At 37.9% G+C, this 21,794-nt stretch overlaps 1 protein-coding gene across 1 annotated transcript in view; it reads right to left on the bottom strand.

Moving 5' to 3' along the window:
- Window positions 1-460: 460 nt before the first annotated feature.
- Window positions 461-21,794, bottom strand: part of SNX24 (sorting nexin 24) — a 200,705-nt gene continuing 179,371 nt past the window's right edge. The window contains exons 4-7 of the mRNA XM_089674772.1: window positions 13,242-13,336; window positions 11,063-11,095; window positions 8,788-8,852; window positions 461-3,336 (exon numbers count right to left, since the gene is read on the bottom strand). Of these exons, the coding sequence (XP_089530898.1) occupies window positions 3,266-3,336; window positions 8,788-8,852; window positions 11,063-11,095; window positions 13,242-13,336 (264 nt within the window). The 3' untranslated portion in view covers window positions 461-3,265. The remainder of the gene's footprint in view (window positions 3,337-8,787; window positions 8,853-11,062; window positions 11,096-13,241; window positions 13,337-21,794) is intronic.

Below are 21,794 nucleotides of genomic sequence, written 5' to 3'. Positions count from 1 at the left end.
CCCCTTAAGCCTGAAGGACAATAAACTGGCACTTTGTTTAGAAAATTTGGAGACCCCTGCTCTATAACATAGCAAATCTTCACTTTATAAGTTCAGTTCCACTTTAAAGCCTTGTTCATACAGACTTAAAGTTGCAAATACTAGACTAAATTGCAACTGTGCATATGCCAAGCTTTCAGCTAGCTTCCTACTGCTATGTTGAAGCCTTTACAATAATTTTTGTACCCAACCTCATTTCCTTCTGCTGACAGATGATGTTTTTGCTGGTGCCAGAGACACCTGTAGCGTACACTCTTGCTCTCTCATAACAGGCATAAACATGTATGTTGTCCCACTGCGAACGTACATGCGGTAATGGTTTAGTGGGTGGATAGTACATGCAAAGCCATCCAATGTCTGCAGGCTGCATTAATGTTTGTCACATTTTGCACTTTAATAAGAAAAACTCCAAATAAAACTCTTGTGGTACATTTTATATTTTATTACAGTTTATAAACATTAATCTCTACTAGTATTCCAAATTAAATATACAAATTGCAAGTAAATAGCTACACAGATCTACACATCAGTTTGGTAATAGTAATCATAATTTATATTATACAATGATATGCTCATCTGAATACAATGTAATAAATATGTCAATGTAACAGTTTGATCAAAAATTCATGCCCTGTCAATAGTGTTACTGTACTATATAAACTACTATAGTGCATGACCTGTAACGCACAGGATGTTATTTTCCTCATTTTATGGCACAAAAAAAGCAGAATGTCACTTATCCATAGGTACCTTTTTTTATTTACCTGTGAAAATCTGTACCTGTAAAGAACTGTGTTTAGTCCATATATCCAGATACTCCCCAGTAAAGTGAGTCCTCCATTCAAGCAAAGCAACACCTGAGGTTGCCATGGGGCAGCCACAATGCTGCATTAAGTGACTGCAGGCCATGACTCCTTCTCAAAAGTATGTACCATTCTTCACATTGGAGAACCACTAACCCAGCCTGAAGGAGGCAGAACGGTCATTTGTTAACAAATGAATGGTCATTTATCTAAGTGTCTGAAGGAAGAATTATCTCAGGTGAGCTACAAAACCTCATACACAGATCTGTAGTTCACATTCAAGCCCACACTGGGGATTGATATTAGTGACTGATTGTCATCAGTTTGGCTGTTATGGGGCAGACTATTCTTACCTGAGACACTTTAATACAGAGCAAAGTTAAATAAATATGCTTGTGCAGAGTTATGGATGTATACGATTATAGAAAAGTTTGAAAAAAATCTTCTTAAAGGGTAGCCCAGACTTTTATATGAAAGCAGCAACTAGTTTTTCCCTTTTGTGCATGTCCAATATGAAGAGGTGGACACAGAAATACAAAAACATTCTAGTTGCACAATCTCAGCTTATCCCCAAAAAAATAGTCCTGGAGTGCAATCATTTTGCAACACCAAAGCAATCTACTTCCAGGGCTTTGTGAAGCCAATTCCAGAATAAAGCAGTATGAGATCACAGAAGGGGATTCACAGAGATCCACTTTTCTGTAGGCAGCAGAAGATATAGGGAAGGGTCCCCTACCATACAACCAATAAGAGAGAAAATTTAAATGATAAAACAATATGTTATGTAGGGTATAATCAGCCTTTAACCATAATACACAGTAATTATTTTTCAGTTCTGCATGATTAATTATTAAAAATCAGTATCTTAAACAATTGTGTGCTATGATTGGGTGTACTGTTAAATCTCTTTCCTTTATCACAAAGAAAAAACATGATAATGCAAGTCACATATCAAAAACGTAAACTGTAATAAATAGCAGCAAGACAAATCAAAATAGGTTTTATGTTAGACTAATATGCAAACACATTTTATAAAAATAAGCCAGTCATGTCGAGTACATGCAGGTATGGGCCAATTTTGCAGGCCCATATGTAATAAAACCAAAACTGTCCATGCAACCACTAGGATCTAGATACTAGTTAAAGAAAAAATGCCTGTTCTAGGTTAACGTGTCTAGGACTGTGTGTGATAAAGGCCCATTGAAGTACAAAAGGATGTGACAAAGTCAGTGGCATTACTCAACCAACACAAATCTCTTTTGCTTCTAGCACACTGCTGTGACAGGGAGCAGGTTCCTGTAACATTAGGTTTACAGGTCAGAGGCAGTCTGGTCATTCACAAGCCAAGCTGCTCCCAGGCAGCAAAGCTGACATAACAGGCGCTCACTTTCTACAGACTAGATGGAGCACCAGGAGCGCTAATGTCTACTAAACGTCAAAAAGAAAAGGTTTTTACGAACTTTTTCTTCTAAATCAGGATATGCCTCACATCTAACCATATCAAAGCTGTGACCAACTTAGCATGCAATGGGAAGACAGCAAATATACGACACAAGTACTGAACACTGACAACCTATGTGTTGTGTCTGTGTACACCCCCCGACTTTACAATGCTGACAGCATAGCTTATGCAGGAACTGAACAGAGAAAACTTCCACTGCATCATTTTTGTTGAGGTTTTTTCCTCTGCTTAGACCTACTCAACTTTGGAGATGCTAAGGAGAGGAAATACACAGCAGCACACATTAAAATCTCTGCTTGTGTAGTGGAGTAGGGAATAGTTTATACACAAGGGTTATATGTTTACTAACATTATAAGATACAGATAGGTTTTGAGTTTTCCTTTAAAAGCTGGACAGAGTTTTGGCTCAACTCAGAGATATGACTGAATGCCAGTGAACTTGGTGACAAGCCAGCTACACACATCGGACCATAATATATAACACAGTTCTAATATGAGGTACTGTATATATGCAGTGGCAGCACACTGTATATATCAATATTCCCTTTCACACATCACTGAGAAGAAACTGCAAAATTAGAACAAAAAGAGCCTGTAAAACCGAAAATATGAAATATGTACATAAAAAATCCCAAAGAGTGTGTGTGTGTGTATATATATATATATATATATATATATATATATATATATATATATATATATTGGGATTAAATTAGTCTGTCTAGTGTAAAACACAAGCCTATTTGATTTATATTCCGGTTTAATTGAATGTGGGCAACATGTCTGTGGTTAGCTCTCACACTACAAAACCACTGTTAAATTTTCTAGTAAAAAAAAAAAATAAATTAGTACATATTACAGACTCTTCCATCAACATTGTAGCTAAAGATTACAGGAGCACATGCTTTTCCTCAAGAGTTCCACAGGAAGGAGGATGCGTTTTACCATTGACATCATGACTTTAGCTGGTCTGCAAGTGTGGGTAAAATATGCCATGAAGAACACCCTCTATCACAACATTTGCTGCATGATCTGAGTAAGAAAAATAAGAATGTCAGTATAGCTGAGCACTCAGTGCTAAAGTCCAAGCAGATATACAGTAAAAAAACAAATTCAGCTCTGTATTCAATATATATATATATATACACACACACATATAATATACAGTGATGTCCATATATATTGGGACACAGGCACAATTTTAGATTTGTTTAGGTATTTAGAAAAACATATTCAAGCTATAGTTATATAATGGATATGGACTGAAAGTGCACACTCAGGTTTAATTTGAGGGTATGTACATCCCAATTGGAGGAAGGATTTAGGAATTACAAGCTCTTAAGAGTAGCCACCCGCCACCAAAAGTAATTGGACAATTGAATTAAAAGCCGTTTCATGGCCAATTGTGGGCTACTCCATTATTTCTTTATCAGTTAAGCAGGTAAAAGGTCTGGAGTTGATTCTAAGTGTGGTATTTGTAATCTATTGCTGTGATCCTGCATCATGCGTTCAAAGGTACTGTCCATGCAAGTGAAACAGGCCATTGTAAGGCTTCAAAAACAAAACAAATCCATCAGAGAGATATCAGCAACATTAGGAATGGCCAAATCAACAGTTTGGTGCATTCTGAAGAAAGAAGAACGCACTGGTGAACTCAGCAACATAAAAAGGCGTGGACATCCACGGAAGACTAGACTACAGTGGTGGATGATCACAGGATCCTTTCTATGGTAAAGAAAAACCCATTCACAACATCCAGACAAGTGAAGGACACTCTCCAGGAGGTGAGCGTATCATTGTCAAAGTCTACAATCAAGAGAAGACTTCACAAGAGCAAATACAGTGGGTTCACCACAAGACGCAAACCATTCATAAGCCTGAAGATTAGAAAAACCACATTAGACTTTGCTAAAAAACATCTACAAAAGCCAGACCAGTTCTGGTAAAGCATTCTTTGGATGGATGAAACTATGATTAATCTGTACCAGAATGACGGGAAGAAAAAAGTGTGGAGAAGGCTTGGGACAGCTCATGTTCCAAAACACACAACGTCATCTGTAAAACATGGTGGAGCCAGTGTGATGGCATGGGCATCCATGGCTTCCAGTGGCACTGGATCATTGGTGTTTATTGATGAAGTGACAGAAGAAAGAAGCAGCCAGATGAAATCTGCAGTTTAGAGATATACTGTCAGCCCAGATTCAGCCAAATGCAGCAAAGTTGATTGGACGCGCTTCATAGTACACATGGACAATGATCCAAAACACACTGCAAAAGCAACCCAGGAGCTCATGAAGGAAAAGTGGTGGAATATTCTGCAATGGCCGAGTCAATCACCTGATCTCAACCCAATTGAGCATGCATTTCACTTGCTGAAGGCAAAACTAAAGGCAGAAAGACCCACAAAGAACAACTGAAGACAGCTGCAGTTAGAGCCTGGCAATGCATCCGAAAGGAGGAAACCCAGTCTTTGGTAATGTCCATGGGTTCCAGACTTCAGGCAGTCATTGCCAGTAAAGGATTCTCAACAAAATATTAAAAATTAACATTTTATTTATGATTATATTCAATTGTCCAATTACTTTTGGTCCCTTGAAAAAGGGGGGAAGAGGCAAGTCCTCGAAACGCATCAGCCTATTGGATGTCTACACTCCCTATTGCGGACTGTTACTCAGCGTGGTGTTGACCCAGCTGTTCTTTTATGACATGCCTTGACTTTATTGTTGTTTGTGAGTACAACACCTACTTTATTTCTTATTAAACATTTTTATGGTAATGCACTAGGCCTGTGTGCCCTCTGTTTGTTCTTTCCTCATTCAATATATTTGGATTTCCCTGGTCTATTGAGGGCAGCAAGGTGTGCATGTTCCAGGACATTCTTAATGTGGTTGTAGCCTGCATTGAGTCCATCCCCAAGCGCAGGAGCATTTGTGTTTGCTGGTTCTTTATCAGGTGATTGGACACTGGTAAAAGGAGAAAGCTGCTGGGACACTCCCTATATAAACCATCCAATTCCCTGCTGCTCAGTTTTGTAGCAAACAATACGGAGATCATAAGAACAGAGGAGAAACCTGTGTTCTGTATTGTACTGTAGAAAGCAAATTTTATTGGCAACCTAAAAGGAATCTGAATATGTTTGAGTACCAGATCCTACTGGGCCAGTTCAGTACAATGAGAATCACTGGGATGCCCTGCATCTCAGTCCTGTGAAGGAAATGAGGGAGAAGCTGAATGGATGGAAATACATAGATCAAGTGGAAATGATCCCTTGGAGTCATTACAGCTTCCACTGCGAGGGTCCCTGGACCTGGTGAACAACCAGTCCAGTTTGTTATTGAATATGGATACTAGAAGATCCATGTCTGGTGTCCCCTACCTGCAACAAAGGGCTTGAAACCACTCTGGACAGAAAGCCTATTTCCCCAAGTTCCAGACATTGTTGACTGAGAAAATCCACCTACCAATTTTTCATGTCTGGGATGTAGATGGCACATGGGGCTGGAATACGAAGTTAGTCTCAGGAGAGGATTAAGTCCACTTCTTTTTCAGTGTGATTTTTTTTCTAGTGCCTCCTTGATGGCTGATGTAGGTCACTGCCATGGCATTATCCAGCTAGATTCTTGTCAGGTGACCTTGCAACTGAGGGATCCAGTGATGGACAACTGTGTAGCCCTGAGTTCCAGGATGTTTATGGGAAACTGGGCTTCATCCTCTGACCAAGTCCCCTGCACCAACAGGTCATATAGGACTCCTCCCCAGTCAGATAGGTTGGCATCATAGGAATGTTCCATATCTTTGGGGGAAATGGTTTCCCTGACACTAGCACCAGGCTGGAAATCACCATAACAGAGAGAGTCTGGGCTTTCCGGTCAGACACATCTGGTGGTCCATGCCACCAGAATGTTGACATGCAATGGTCTGGAGTGAAACTGGGCGTATGAAAGAAGTTTCAGTCAGGTTCAAGACCTTCTTATGCAGGCAAACTGAGGGTCAGCCCTGAGACCGACGGGCCTGGGCATGAGAGTGGAGGGACAGAATTTTGTTCCTGGGCAGGAAGATCCTGGATTCAATGTCAAACCCAGGTACTCTAAATCAAAGTTTTTCAACCTTATAGGACACAATTTGTAGCATGTATGGGAGGTCACCTATATATTTGTCAACATCCCTCTTATAGAATATACACAGCAATTACCCCGTATTGTATGGGACTTTTTAGGCAAATATAGAGACAGTGTTAAAAAAATACAAAACAGTCTTTATTATAGTAATGTCTAAAATGTATAAAACATGGTGATATTTTACATTGTTATCCATACAGTATTGTTACAGAACAGGACATAACAATTTGCTATATAAGCAGACACTCTATACTGAGTACCCGATGTGTTTTGAAGACAACAGCTCCTTCTTCAGGGGTGACTCTGCATACAATACAGTATAATCTGTAGCAAGATTGAAAATATAAATTTTTAGAATATACAGTATATAATTTACATGTTGCCAATCCAACTGGAGTCATAGCATACTCACAAAATCAATGACATATAAAGAGAAAAAATCTGTTGGAAATAACATGACCAAATGCCAACACATCAAAGCACCCCTCTTCATATGGAAAGAGGGAAGAAGGTCTCCACATCACCCCAACAGCCACCGCAGGCGGACACTAGGCAAAAGAAAGGGAAAAACGATGTATCTGTACATATCTGTCTATACGTGTGTATGAAGAAAAGAAAAGAAAAAAGAAACATAACAATTTTATTTATTTATATATATATCTATCTATCTATAAAAAAAAGCTATCCATGTCAGAACCCACTTATTTGAATGAGTGAGGATGCAAAAAGAGGGGGGGGGGGGGGGGGGGAACAATATAATTAAATAGAATAAACTGAAATAAAAAGTGGCAGTATATATGGAGGTATTGCTGGACCCATTAAGAAATATATATCAAGTATTAAAGTCCTTCCCCCTATGACATATTACTAATATTAAAGTAAATATCAAACAATATAGTTCAAAAATATTTTTGTTCCTTTTTTTTTCTTCATACACACATATAGACAGACATACATAGATGCGTATTTTCCCCTTTCTTTTGACGGCTTCTAGTCGATCCCAGTGTCCGACTGCGGTGGCTCTGGGGGTGATGTGGAGACCCCCTTCTTTCCATCTGAAGAAGAAGCTTTGATGTGGTGGCATTTGGTCATGTTTTTTCCAACAGATTTTTATCTCTATATATTTCATTGATTTTGTGAGTATTATATGACTCCAGTTGGATTAGTAACATATACATTTTTTGAATACACAGTATATAATTTACATTTTCAATCTTGCTACAGATTATGCTGAAGAAAGAGCTGTTGTCTCCGAAACGTGTCAGATACTCAGTAGAGAGTCCCTGCTTATATAACAAATTGTGTACTGTTCTGTAACAATACTGTATAAATAACAATGTAAAATATCATATTTTATACTTTTTAGATATTACTATAATAAAGATTGATGTGTAATTTTTAACACTTTCTCTAAGTTTGATTAAAAAATCCCATACAATAGGGGGTAATTGCTGTGTAAAACGTGTTTGTATGTATATATATATATATATATATATATATATATATATACACACATTTGCCAAAATATGTATTAAAGAAGGGAGTAAATCAGTCAAGAACTTGGCATATGTATGTAACACATTATGGGTGTGGCCAGCATTACATTATATAAACATGTTTTTTATGCAAATTATTTGGCTGTACATGGTAATAGCTTTTTGAATACAGGACAGTTAACCTATTGCGTTGTCCATCAAAGATTTCTCATATGCTATTGCTAACATTATACCATGATGATTTGTAAAAAAAAAAAACAATTTAACTACTTCATCCTGAAGAAGCTGGGTTCACCTGGGAAATGCTTTGACAAACTGTACTTTGGCTTTGTGTGTATCAGACCACAGATGGTGCTTGCAATAGTTTAAATTCTCCTTTATGGAGTTTTATACGTCACAATATGGCCTAGGATGAGGGTTATCATAGCCACACCCTGAGCTGAGTTTGTATTATAAAATGCCTGTATGAGTTTGGTAACTCACAGTATTTATCTACTTTTTGCATAAATAAAATTAAGATTCTTTTATGTCAGTTTTTGTGGGTGCTGATCGATAATACGTGACTACCTCAGTTGTACTGTTTTCTGAATATAAATATTGTATATACTGTATATTTTAATATTTTTGTGTATTATGCATTTATATTCTGCAAATTAGACATCTGTATAATACCTTTAACATATCAATAAAAGTAAAACATTGCATTAAATACCATAAATCAAGTTGCAACCTGGCTACATTTTGTCCTCTGCAGCAACTATAAATTATAAGATGTGACAAAAAGCATTTAACGTTTGTAATAACCCTGCAGTTCTGTGCTGCTGGGTCAGATCAGTAAACAGCAGTTAACAGATGACAGGTTTGATTACCGTTGGCTGCAGGCAAGACATATGGATCCCTTAGGAACAGCAGCACAGGCTGGTGTGACAGTTTGCTGGAAAGGTCAAAACACAAGCATCAGCATCAAAAATAGTAAAGAGAAAATGCAACAAACTAGTTTCAATAAGATGACGAGCTGAGACTGCAGTGCGGTGAAATTCAAATACAGTCACTGCTCCTGTTTTGCTGCAGTTTCCTTTGCCCCAATTACTGCAGACCAGTAATAAATATCAGAAGCACTGCTTAGGATCAAAATGCAGTTAAAAAGTTACTTAATCTAAAAAACACTAATAAGTAGATCCTGGCAGGTTGAACTGTGCACCACTTCTTTGTACTTTCAGATATGCCATTACAACTATATATTTCTCATTCATGTAAATTAGGGTATTGTGACAGCAGTATTGAGACTCCAAAAGGTCAGGTTGGGATTATCAGGAGACTATTATTACTGAGCCCCAAGATATAGATAAAATATTAGTTTTGGACCTTTACCAAACCATAACTTTTTTCATCACATTGGCATCAATCATTTAATATTACAATTCATGGGTTTGTTAGTTACATTATTAACAAATTATGTTGCTGGAACTATTACAACTCACCTATAACATCTTGTGAAAATATTATCCTATATTAATACCTCTGAATTTGGAGACAGAGGTGAGCATTTCCCATTAACTGTAAGTAGTACAACTGCATAAGTGTTGAAACCAATAGCTAGGTCTCCACTGATTTAGATTTTTTTGTATATATTTAAAGGATGCTGTCATGAAGCAAAACCCACTACGAAGGCTTCTTCATCAAATTGTATTGTAGCAGTGAAGCCTCAGATACAAAAATCATTCTGTTCTCATTGCCACAGCCTGCCCATGGCAAGGCAATGTATATATGTTGCTATGCTCCCAAGCGGTTTGAAAAATGGTATGTGTGCATGGCCACAGGGAACAGTGGCTATATCTACACTTAGTTCAGCGTCTACATCCTAGATGGAACTGTGATATGCACCAATTTTCAGAGGACCATTGTGAACACTGCAGAACGTAGACCACAGGCCACGTTGAGTTTGTCCATTAACCGCTTCAGTAACGGGCACTTTAACCCCTTTCCTGCCCAGGACAATTTTCAGCTTTTAGCTCTGTCGCATTTTGAATGACAATTTCCCGGTCATGCAACGCTATACCCAAGCTAACTTTTTATCATTGTTTTCACACAACTAGTACTTTCTTTTGGTGACATTAATCACCACCGTTTTGTTTATTTATTTATTGCTAAATAAATGAAAGAAAAGACAACATTTTGAAATAAACCTTGCTTTTCTTAGTTTGTTTAAAAGTGTTGCAAATAAAAAATTGTTCTTCATAAATTTAGTCCAAAATGTATTCTACATTTATTTGGTGAAAATAACCTAAATCAGGGTATATTATTTAGTCTGTAGGAAAGTCCACAAACTATGGTATAGATCTGAAAATAGATCAATGCCGATGTACTGATGGCCTACCTCTTTTCTTGACGCCTAAAAAAGTCAGGACAGTAAAAATACCCCCCAAATGACGTTTTGCAAAGTAGGCAGTCCAAGCTATTTTGTAAGAGGCATGGTGAGTTTTTTTTAAAGTCATTTTGTGTCACAATCTTTTGGGAAATTAACAATTCACAATTTATTTTTTACAAACTGTCACCAGTGCAGTACAGCATCATCATATAATTGGTGTGGCAGTGATCAGGGACACTGACTGGTGACAGTACGAAAAAAAAAAAAGGAATAATTTTTTTTTTTTTTTTTTTAACAATCTGTGACAGAGCAACATAATGTTACCATAGTAACATTGTACTACTCTGGGAAAGTGATCATAAAATTAAATAAAGCTGTAGTTCCTTCCAATGCTACACAAAAAAAATGTATGTAAGGAAACATAACAAATAAACCTGAAAACACACAACATAAATAGTAAAAAAAAAAATACACTCCACCAGGGGCGGACTGACAACTCATGGGGCCCCCAGGCAATAGGGGATCATGGGGCCCCTGTGTCCTTGCCCAAACTCAAAAAAGCCTATGAAAAAGGTACCAGGGGCATCTCATGGGGCCCCCTACTGACCCCAGGCCCTTGGGTAGTGCCCAAGTTTCCAAATGGTCAGTCTGCCCCTGCACTCCACCCACTGACATCTATCATTTTATTCATAACTACAAAAAAATTAAACGATATAATTCCCAACTTCCTTCCTAAAACAACCTTGTAATTGATCATAAAACCATTCTAGTTTTACCTGGTTTCTTCTGATTCAAGTTCTTCAATGGACCTGAAAGAAAGTATAAAGATTACTTTCTGTTACAATAAAGAGTATTTAAAGTCATTCTTTTTTTTTTTTTATTTTGGATAGAGTAGGGAAAGGTAATTTTTTTTCTGTCTGTGTCCTGTCAGGGAGATTTCCTTTCACTTCACCTCTACCCCAAGTAGGAGGAATTTCCCTCTTAAGACTGTTTTCATCAGAACAAGTTCACTTGTTGGAAGATTTCCCTCTCACCTTCAGTGATAGTTAAAATATTGTGGATTTCTCATCACTTTCTGTACAAAGACAGTGGTTACTGGGACAAATAACAAAAGGATATCTTTCGTAGAGCCACAGGCAGCAATATCACGTAGAATGAAAATATAAATAATTATTTAGAAAGATGATCTCTAGCTCTTAAAAAAGGATTAAAAAATGCCAGTAATTGATTTTCTATTTTCATGCAAATTGATATAATCTGTGTAGAACAAGTGTAGAATAAATAGTGCTGGGAGAGATGTGGGAAAGGCAATATGCAACTGTGGACAGCATGTCAAATAACTGTTTCTTAGCATGACTAACAGGCACTATACTTAATTCACAAGTCTCCGAAAATTTTGCATTTCATATTCCCAGAAAACTTTTAACAGTGCAAGGGGTTGACGCTGTAGGTTCCTGCTGCAGAATTTTATGCTGGGCTACTTGTTCTAATGCTTTGAACATAAAAAAAACATGGCCTGCGGTTCCGCAGCCCTTGATTTGGGGTTATTCCTAAAACACAGATACAGGCACCCAAATGGATAAGTGGGCAGAGCTGCCAGGACTTAAACCCCATCCATTTAGTCACATACATTTTATAAAACTGCAATATGTAGGAAGATGAATGGAATATAAAGTGAATACATTTTTGGAGACTTATGGCTGCTAGTAACCCTAATGACAAATGCATATATATAGAAGGAGACAAGGTTTGTGCCAAAAGGTTGCCTGGAATTCGGTTATCTTTCTTCTTGCAATGTCATAGAATACTGTATGCCTTATTACTACATCATACTGAATTAAAACCATCTTAAAATTTGAAATAGGCCATGCAATGCATCCGAACACTGAGAATACATTAAATAGTGATGTCACCAGCAGGCCAGGATTTGTAAATAAAATATTAGAAAAAAGAAGATATTACCATTCCTAGAATAGGCATAATCATATCTAATTTATGGTGCATGGAACTGTGTAACCACAAAGAACTGGGGGCAGGACAACAGAGGTGGTCTGGAGGACATGGTCACTGTCCCCAGCAATAAGGCTGTACCTTAGCTGAGCCTACAAAATGGTTGCCTTTTCCATCTTTATAAAGTTCCATTACCTTGTTACGCAGGACTTTTGACAGTTCTTTACTGACCCCCATGGCTCAGTATCTAGCCTAGTAAGTGCTTCCACGTAAGAGCCAACAAACTCATTGACTATTTATACAATGACACTAATTGCAATTTAAAAAGCCACAGATGTGGGACATTAACCTCTAATTGGCATTTTAACCCATGTGTATCACCTTGTGTGTCTGTACCAAGGACAAACATTCCAGGGTATGTAAACTTTTGATCATGGCCGTTTGGGTGATTTCTGTTATCATTATGATTTACAAAGGAGCCATACAACTATTTGATAATAAATGGCTTCATATGATCATCATCCTTCCATATAAGACCATTTTTTGGCATGATCAGTCATATTTTCAAAATCAATGCCAAAATTTCACAATTTCTGCAGGGGTATGATAACTTTTGAGCACAACTGTGTATATGTGTGTATATATATATATATATATATATATATATATATATATATATATATATATATATATAATTTTTTCATATTTTATGTATTTTTAAGTTTGGACATATTTTTTCTGAGATATTTGATTACTGTGATGTATGTGGCTTTGCTTCCATTTAAATAAAGTCCACAGACTTGTTAAAATAACCAGCCTGATTTTAGGACAGGGAACACAAACATCACTAATAATGTAGCTACTTAGGACAGCAAAAAATATCATCATTACTATTACCATTTATACTGTAATCATTATGGAGCTAAAAAGATATCCAAGTAATTAGCGAAAAACAATACATTTCAAACATGGATTGAGTGACTATGAACAGATAAAATATCTTACCCACAGCTTTCAGCTTTTGGCAACGAGGGTAAATGTCGAACATTTAAAAAATCAAGAAATATTTTTGGAAGCTCTTCATTTTCATATATTATAGTCTGAAATAAAAAAAAAGGAGGTACACTTTTAACATAATAATTAAAATGAAAAATGTAAGAAAATCAGCCAGGAAATATTAAACCGTGAATGGATGCGTCTTCATGTTAAAATAACAGCAGCTTAATAATGACCTAATAAAGACCTCTTAACAAGTGACAAGCAAATGGTATTTTAAATTCTCAGGCTTAGCAATTCTGGTGTCACGCTAAAGTTTTATCTCACATTTCTATTTAAGCGAAAACAAAAAGAAAACAAAATGTTCCATTTCAATAGCCGAAGCTATTTCATTACTCAGCCATGAAGGAATCCAATCCATCATTGCTCTGAGAAAGGGGAAATCTCCTGTGGTTTCAGAGACTTACTCTGGTTTTATTAATGCAAGATTTAGGAAATGTTAACAATGTGAGTTGTTTGTTTAGTTTGACAGATCAGTCTACGATGCACTGGCCACATCCAGAGTATATTTGAGAATGACAAAGGACAGGCCACATGTCTCGTTGTCATGTTGTTCACAGCTAAGGCCCGATATTTCTTTCAGTTAATATATAAAGACATTTGCTGCGATAACCAGCGATATTATGAACGTGCCAAGTAACATGAGACCAACATTTAAAAAAAAAACAGGCTTCAAATTAAGCTTTAGAAGCACAAGCACTGAATTTCACAACAGGCACTTTGTGCAGTTTATGAAATGTGAAATTAAAATAGATTTCATGGCATTCGATTCTGAATGAACTGTATTTCACTTTACATATAAACTACAATTCAAAGATGATCTATTTATGTAAGATATATCACAATTATTGCAGGGGTAAAATGCACTTTTCCATCACAACTGAAAAGAGACACCCATTGCTATCCGCCTTCTAGAATACCACACTGACCAATTATTTCATTCTATGAGATTGGTTTAACAATAAGCAATACAATCTATCAAATGTTAAGTGATTGATAGCTGTTGTTTTGGTGTTTGTTAAAAGCACTGTCATCGCTTGTTTGTAAAATTTACAGCTGCCCTTTAACTTTATATTGGAAGTTATGTAAAAACTGTGCTTATTTTAAGTGCATCTAAAGCTAAAACGTTTTATCTTAGCTTTGGATAGAGTAGCAAGTGGTTAGAGAACCCCCGTCAGGTTTTTACTGGTGTCTGTTTCCCCACTAAAAAGATTTGCGCTATGTATTCTGGTGACCATTGCTAATGAAAGTAAAGGGAAATCCAAAATTTTGAGTTGCCACCAGAGAGAAGAGAGGGGAAATCTTCCAATGCGGATCATTTTCCAGTGACGACTATAATCTCACATTGGAGAGATTTTCTTTCACTTCTGGTTGTATCTATAGGACATGGAGTACAGATAAGTCTCTTGAATGGGACATAAATGATAAGAAAATTACAACAGTTTAATACCATTTACTACTGAATCCAAAGTGGAAAGAAGTTTTGGCTTTACATATTACCTTAAGAGTACAGACCTTCACATGGCTGATCTTATTAAGAATCTCTTTCAATGTGCTTAGGGTCTTTCAATATGTTTCAATGTGCTGAGTCCTGGTTATCCTTTTTACCAATGACTACGATATCTTCTGTTGCAATTCAGGGAGTTTTGTGCTGGTACCATAATGTAAGAAAAATTATGCATCTAAAAGACGACATCCTTTGTAATAACCAAGGCAGATGGACAACTGAGGGAACTCTGTGCAGTCTGAGTGTGTGAATCAACCCACCCAATGGGTAGACCGACTCTTAAATAGATAAAATGTTTAGCAAAGCTTTCATTCATACGTGAGGCAGTGCTTGACAGGGGATGACCATGAAGCAGGGCTGGCATAGGCAACAAATAATGGTGGCCATTTAATTTAGACGATTCAGTAATTTGCCCATTAATGGCCTTCCTTGCTTTAGGAAACTAGACTTTTTTTTTTTTTTTATTTAGCACGGCATACAGTTGCAAGAAAAAATACAGTCAGGTCCATAAATATTGGGACATCAACACAATCCTAACAATTTTGGCTCTATACACCACCACAATGGATTTGAAATGAAACGAACAAGATGTGCTTTAACTGCAGACTGTCAGCTTTAATTTGTGGGTATTTACATGCAAATCAGGTGAACGGTGTAGGAATTACAACAGTTTGCATATGTGCCTCTCGCTTGTTAAGGGACCAAAAGTAATGGGACAGAATAATAATCATACATAAAACTTTCACTTTTTAATACTTGGTTGCAAATCCTTTGCAGTCAATTACAGCCTGAAGTCTGGAACGCGTAGACATCACCAGACACTGGGTTTCATCCCTGGTGATGCTCTGCCAGGCCTCTACTGCAACTGTCTTCAGTTCCTGCTTGTTCTTGGGGCATTTTCCCTTCAGTTTTGTCTTCAGCAAGTGAAATGCATGCTCAATCGGATTCAGGTCAGGTGATTGACTTGGCCATTGCATAATATTCCACTTCTTTCCTTAAAAAAAACTCTTTGGTTGCTTTTGCAGTATGCTTTGGGTCATTGTCCATCTGCACTGTGAAGCGGCATCCAATGAGTTCTGAAGCATTTGGCTGAATATGAGCAGATAATATTGCCCGAAACACTTCAGAATTCATCCTGCTGCTTTTGTCAGCAGTCACATCATCAATAAATACAAGAGAACCAGTTCCATTGGCAGCCATACATGCCCACGCCATGACACTACCACCACCATGCTTCGCTGATAAAGTGGTATGCTTAGGATCATGAGTAGGTTCCTTTCCTTCTCCATACTCTTCTCTTCCCATCACTCTGGTACAAGTTGATCTTGGTCTCATCTGTCCATAGGATGTTGTTCCAGAACTGTGAAGGCTTTTTTAGATGTCATTTGGCAAACTCTAATTTGGCCTTCCTGTTTTTGAGGCTCACCGATGGTTTACATCTTGTGGTGAACTCTCTGTATTCACTCTGCTGAAGTCTTCTCTTGATTGTTGACTTTGACACACATACACCTACCTCCTGGAGAGTGATCTTGATCTGGCCAGCTGTTGTGAAGGGTGTTTTCTTCACCAGGGAAAGAATTCTTCGGTCATCCACCACAGTTGTTTTCCGTGGTCTTCCGGGTCTTTTGGTGTTGCTGAGCTCCCCGATGCGTTCCTTCTTTTTAAGAATCTTCCAAACAGTTGTTTTGGCCATGCCTAATGTTTTTGCTATCTCTCTGATGGGTTTGTTTTGTTTTTTCAGCCTAATGATGGCTTGCTTCACTGATAGTGACAGCTCTTTGGATCTCATCTTGAGAGTTGACAGCAACAGATTCCAAATGCAAATATCACACTTGAAATGAACTCTGGACCTTTTATCTGCTCATTGTAATTGGGATAATGAAGGAATAACACACACCTGGCCATGGAACAGCTGAGAATCCAATTGTCCCATTACTTTTGGTCCCTTAACAAGTGGGAGGCACATATGCAAACTGTTGAAATTCCTACACCGTTCACCTGATTTGGATGTAAATACCCTCAAATTAAAGCTGACAGTCTGCAGTTAAAGCACATCTTGTTTGTTTCATTTCAAATCCATTGTGGTGGTGTATAGAGCCAAAAATGTTAGAATTGTGTCCATGTCCCAATATTTATGGACCTGACTGTATGTGAACCCCTTGGGATTACAAGGAGTTTTGCATGAATTGTGCATAAAATGTGCTCTGAACGTCATCTAAGTCACAACAATAGAAGAACACAGTCTGCTGAACATAATACTACACAAACATTAGATGTTGCCATAGTTTAATTGCACATAACATGTAAACATTCACAGTGCAGGGAGGAAAAAGTATGTGAACCTTTGAACGTAATAACTGGTTGACCCTCCTTTGGCAGCAGTAACCTCAACCAAACGTTTCCTGTAGTTGCAGATCAGACCTGCACAACGATCTGGAGTAATTTTGGACTGCTCCTCTTCACAAAACTGTTTCAGTGTAGCAATATTCTTGGGATGTCTGGTGTGAATCACTCTCTTAAGGTCATGCCACAGCATTTCAATCAGGTTGAGGTCAGGACTCTGACTGGGCCACTCCAGAAGGCGTATTCTGTGCTGTTGCAGCCATTGTTTTGTTGAATTACTTGTATGCTTTGGGTCATTGTCCTGTTGCATCACCCATCCTCTGCTGAGCTTCAGTTGGCGGACAGATGGTTTCCTGCAAAATGTCTTGATAAACTCTGGAATTCATTTTCCCATCAATGACAACAATCCATCCAGGCCCTGAGGCAGCAAAGCAGCCCCAAACCATGATGCTCCTTCCGCCATGCTTTTCAGTGGGGATGAGGTTTTGATGTTGGTGTGCTGTGCCTTTTTTTCTCCACACATAGTGTTGTGTGTTCTTCCCAAACAACTCAATCTTGGTTTCATCTGTCCACAGTATATTTTGCCAGTAGTGCTGTGGAACATCCAGGTGCTCTTTTGCAAACTTCAAACGTGCTGCAATATTCTTTTTGGACAGCAATGGCGTCCTCCGTGGTGTCCTCCCATGTACTCCATTCTTGTTTAATGTTTTCCTTATTGTAGATGTGTCAACAAAAATGTTAGCATGTGCCAGAGATTTCTGTAGGTCTTTAGCTAACACTCTGGGATTCTGCTTTACCTCATGCAGCATTCTGCGCTGTGCTCTTGCAGTCATTTTTACAGGATGACCACGCCTAGGGAGAGTAGCAACAGTGCTAAACTTTCTCTATTTGTAGACAGTCTGTCTTACCGTGGACACATGAACATCAAGGTTTTTGAAGATACTTTTGTAACCCTTTCCAGCTTCATGCAAGTCAACAATACTTGATCATAGGTCTTCTGGGAGCTCTTTTCTGCGAGGCATGGTTCACATCAGACAGTGCTTCTTGAAACCAGTAAACCCAAAACAGGTGTGTGTTTTTTAAGGGCAGGACAGCTGTCAGCAACACATCCAATATCATCACACTGATTGGAGTCAAGGTTGGCTCACTCCTGGCTCCAATTAGCTCTGGGAGAAGTCATTAAGCTAGGGCCTCACATACTTTTTCCTCCCTGCACTGTGAATGTTTACATGTTATGTGCAATTAAACCATGGCAACATCTAATATTTGTGTAGTATTATGTTCAGCAGACTGTGTTCTTCTATTGTTGTGCCTTAGATGACATTCAGAGCACATTTTATGCCCAATTCATGCAAAACTCCACGTAATCCCAAGGGGTTCACATACTTTTTCTTGCAACTGTATGTTCAAAGAGTCCATGACCAGAGGCAGAAGAATACATTGTTCATTTTATGACATGCTTCCAAAAACCACTAAACTGCCACACATACATGATAGGGGATGCCAAAGAAGCTCCAGATCAGTACAGTGCAATATTGCATGTTCATTCCCTTTTGTCCAAAACCTGTGCTGACAGAAATATGGATGAAGCCAAAACCTGTACTGACAGAAATATGGATGAAGTCATCGCTAACCTCTTCTTCTGAAAATGTTTGTTACTTGGCTGTTGAGCTGATCTAATGGCTTTAATACTCTATAGCTATAAAAAATAAAGTGTTCATTTCACTGTTAGATGTTCTGTCCTCCACCTGCAGCATTTGATTTTTTTGGGTGTCTCCTACAAGTCACCATTTCCTTACTGGAATGCAAATATTAAAGTGAAACTTCAGTCATAAAATTAAATCCTGCTAGATCTCGTCAGGCTGTCCCATTTTGCAGGTATAGCTATGTAAAACATTAAAATAAGTGCCTATACTGTTTAAAATACACTAGTAATACACTGTCTCACCCAGATCAGACACACACACACACACTCAGTTCTTCCCCATTTTTAGGCACTGCTGAATTTGTAGAGGCTGATCTGCAGACAGCCTTAAAGTGCAATTAAACCCTCCTATCCTTTACAGCCAAGGAAGCTGCTTCTGTTTGATCTGCAACTGCCATGGTGCTGCACACGTGATCAGTTATGACACCAGCCATTTGCTGGTTTGACAGTTTGGTAGAGGACACAAGCAAACGTGACAGCAATCTCAGCATTCCAGAAATGTAACTGTTTTTTAAACCGTTAATTCGATGGGTTTAGTTCCGCTTTATGATTTACTGCTTTTCAGGCACTCTGTCCATTCAGAGTTGACCTGACATTACTCATTAGCAAAAATGGAAATGGCCGATATGCACCTACCAGCAGATGTGTATGGTGGGTGACCTGAGGATTGTTTGCTTCTGGAAGGAATTCTTTCCAAACAATGATATTGCTTCAGAATAGGTCTTCATATTTCTTATAACTTTTGAATAGCTTTTTTCATTTTAAATGCTAATAATCTGCCTTGTCTTGTATCAACACAGAAAATCCCACACATTTGTATTCCTCACATTTTACAACAGTGATAACTATTATATTTGTATTGCAAAAACTCCACTGTGCCACTTGTCATTTCTTTCTTATCACTCTCACAAAACTGTGCTCCCAACAGACTCCATTGATTGGCTGCATACGTTTTAGCTTTGACAACCCAGGCATTTAATTGTCAGTTATCTCCTCGTCTTCTTCAGTGGCTGAAATACAGTCACAAAATAACAGAGGGACTTGTTCTGTTTTAACCTTAGCTAGCTGCCATCAGGCAATGGAAAACCGTGTTAAAATATCACAGGATCATTCTGTACTGCAGAAGACGACATGTAAAGAGCGTAATGATTTCCCTTGAGTTTGCTTTTTAGAAAATTGTCAACGGAGCCAGCAGAAACTGTGACAAGTCTTCAGAGGGAATGCTGGGAAATCGAACAATGGCATTCTAGTTAGGGCCAAACCTACTCATCAGCCAATTATAATTGTTACAGAGCATCTAGCTGAAAACTTCAACAAGACCACTTGGGTAACCTTTGGAGATTTCTGAGCAAGGTTTCCACAGGGCGAGGAGTAACATCTGATCGAGATGAAACATTTCCTTCCACTTAGTCTTTTTAAAGTCGTCCGCAAAGTGTTATCTTCTAAGTGGATAGTGAATTAAGAAAGAGGGCAAGGACTTGCGTCTATATTCCATCTGTGGTCTTGTGAAAGGTGGTCACCTCTCTCGCTAGGTAGGGAAAGATGTGTGATGGCATTAGTTCCAGACACAGATTGAAATACCTAGTGGAGCTTTATGAAGGTTATACTCTGTTCATGTTCTACAGCAAACATATTACTTGCTTATTTTCTTAAAAGATCAGCAAGTCAAATACAAGTTAGTTACTATAAACAAACTAAAATGTCAATCATAAATAGGAATTTAATTGTACCCACTCCTTTTCAAATATTTGGTTTATAACTTTTTGTACAGCCAGTGCAAACATTTTTTTTTTTTTTTTTTTAAACAAGCATCCAATTACATTTTCTCTCAGCCACCAATCAGAATTAAACCTGTAGTAGAAAATGAAAGAAAACAGAAAGAAGGTCTAAATCTGCTCACTTAAGGCAATATTCTTATTTGTTACCAATCAATAAATAAGGTCATTTTCGATGAGCCCTTTCATGACAAAGGATGCCACTAGCATTCTATGAGAGGCAACTAGCCTTCTACGGGATAGAACACAGTGTGTATGAATTATCATTCCTATACTACCACTCTCATTCAGACTCGTCTCCAGTTCAAATCAACCTAATCTTTGTTTACAAATTCATCTGTGAACCTTATAAAAACTATAAAACATAAAAGTGTGGCGCTACATATAATAAAAAGTTTGTGGAAATACATGGAATAAATGGAAAGCCCAACTCACATGCGAAGGAGATATAACGTGAAATAAGCCCCTTTTTTTACTGGGACATCAAGCTTTTGGAATTATCCATCGTGTTTATCCATCTACCATTGGGGGCCAGTTAGATCCTTTTGTGTACAGGTCCATGGTATGTGTCTGGAAGTTGCATTGCGCATTTTTACCCATCCTTAACTGGGGGTCAATTTGATCTGGTAAGAGGCAGAATTTTTTGGGTGTTGGTGATGGTGGATTTTCTTCATCTTCTCAGATTTGAAGCATTCATGACAACATTGATGTTCCAGTAAAAAAGGGGCATATTTCACGTTATACAGTGGGGCAAAAAAGTATTTAGTCAGCCACCAATTGTGCAAGTTCTCCCACTTAAAAAGATGAGAGAGGCCTGTAATTGGGATCATAGGTAGACCTCAACTATGAGAGCTAAAATGAGAAAACAAATCCAGACAATCACATTGGCGGATTTGGAAAGAATTTATTTGCAAATTATGGTGGAAAATAAGTATTTGGTCAATATCAAAAGTTCATCTCAATACTTTGTTATACAGTTGCAAGAAAAAGTATGTGAACCCTGTGGGATTACGTGGAGTTTTGCATGAATTGGGCATAAAATGTGCTCTGAACGTCATCTAAGTCACAACAATAGAAGAACACAGTCTGCTGAACATAATACTACACAAACATTAGATGTTGCCATGGTTTAATTGCACATAACATGTAAACATTCACAGTGCAGGGAGGAA

The sequence above is a fragment of the Staurois parvus genome, unplaced genomic scaffold (assembly GCF_062004578.1).
Source record: "Staurois parvus isolate SC_StPar_1 unplaced genomic scaffold, SC_StPar_1.0 ptg000004l, whole genome shotgun sequence".
NCBI lineage: Eukaryota > Metazoa > Chordata > Amphibia > Anura > Ranidae > Staurois > Staurois parvus.
This window is presented reverse-complemented; position numbering and strand designations above follow the sequence as displayed.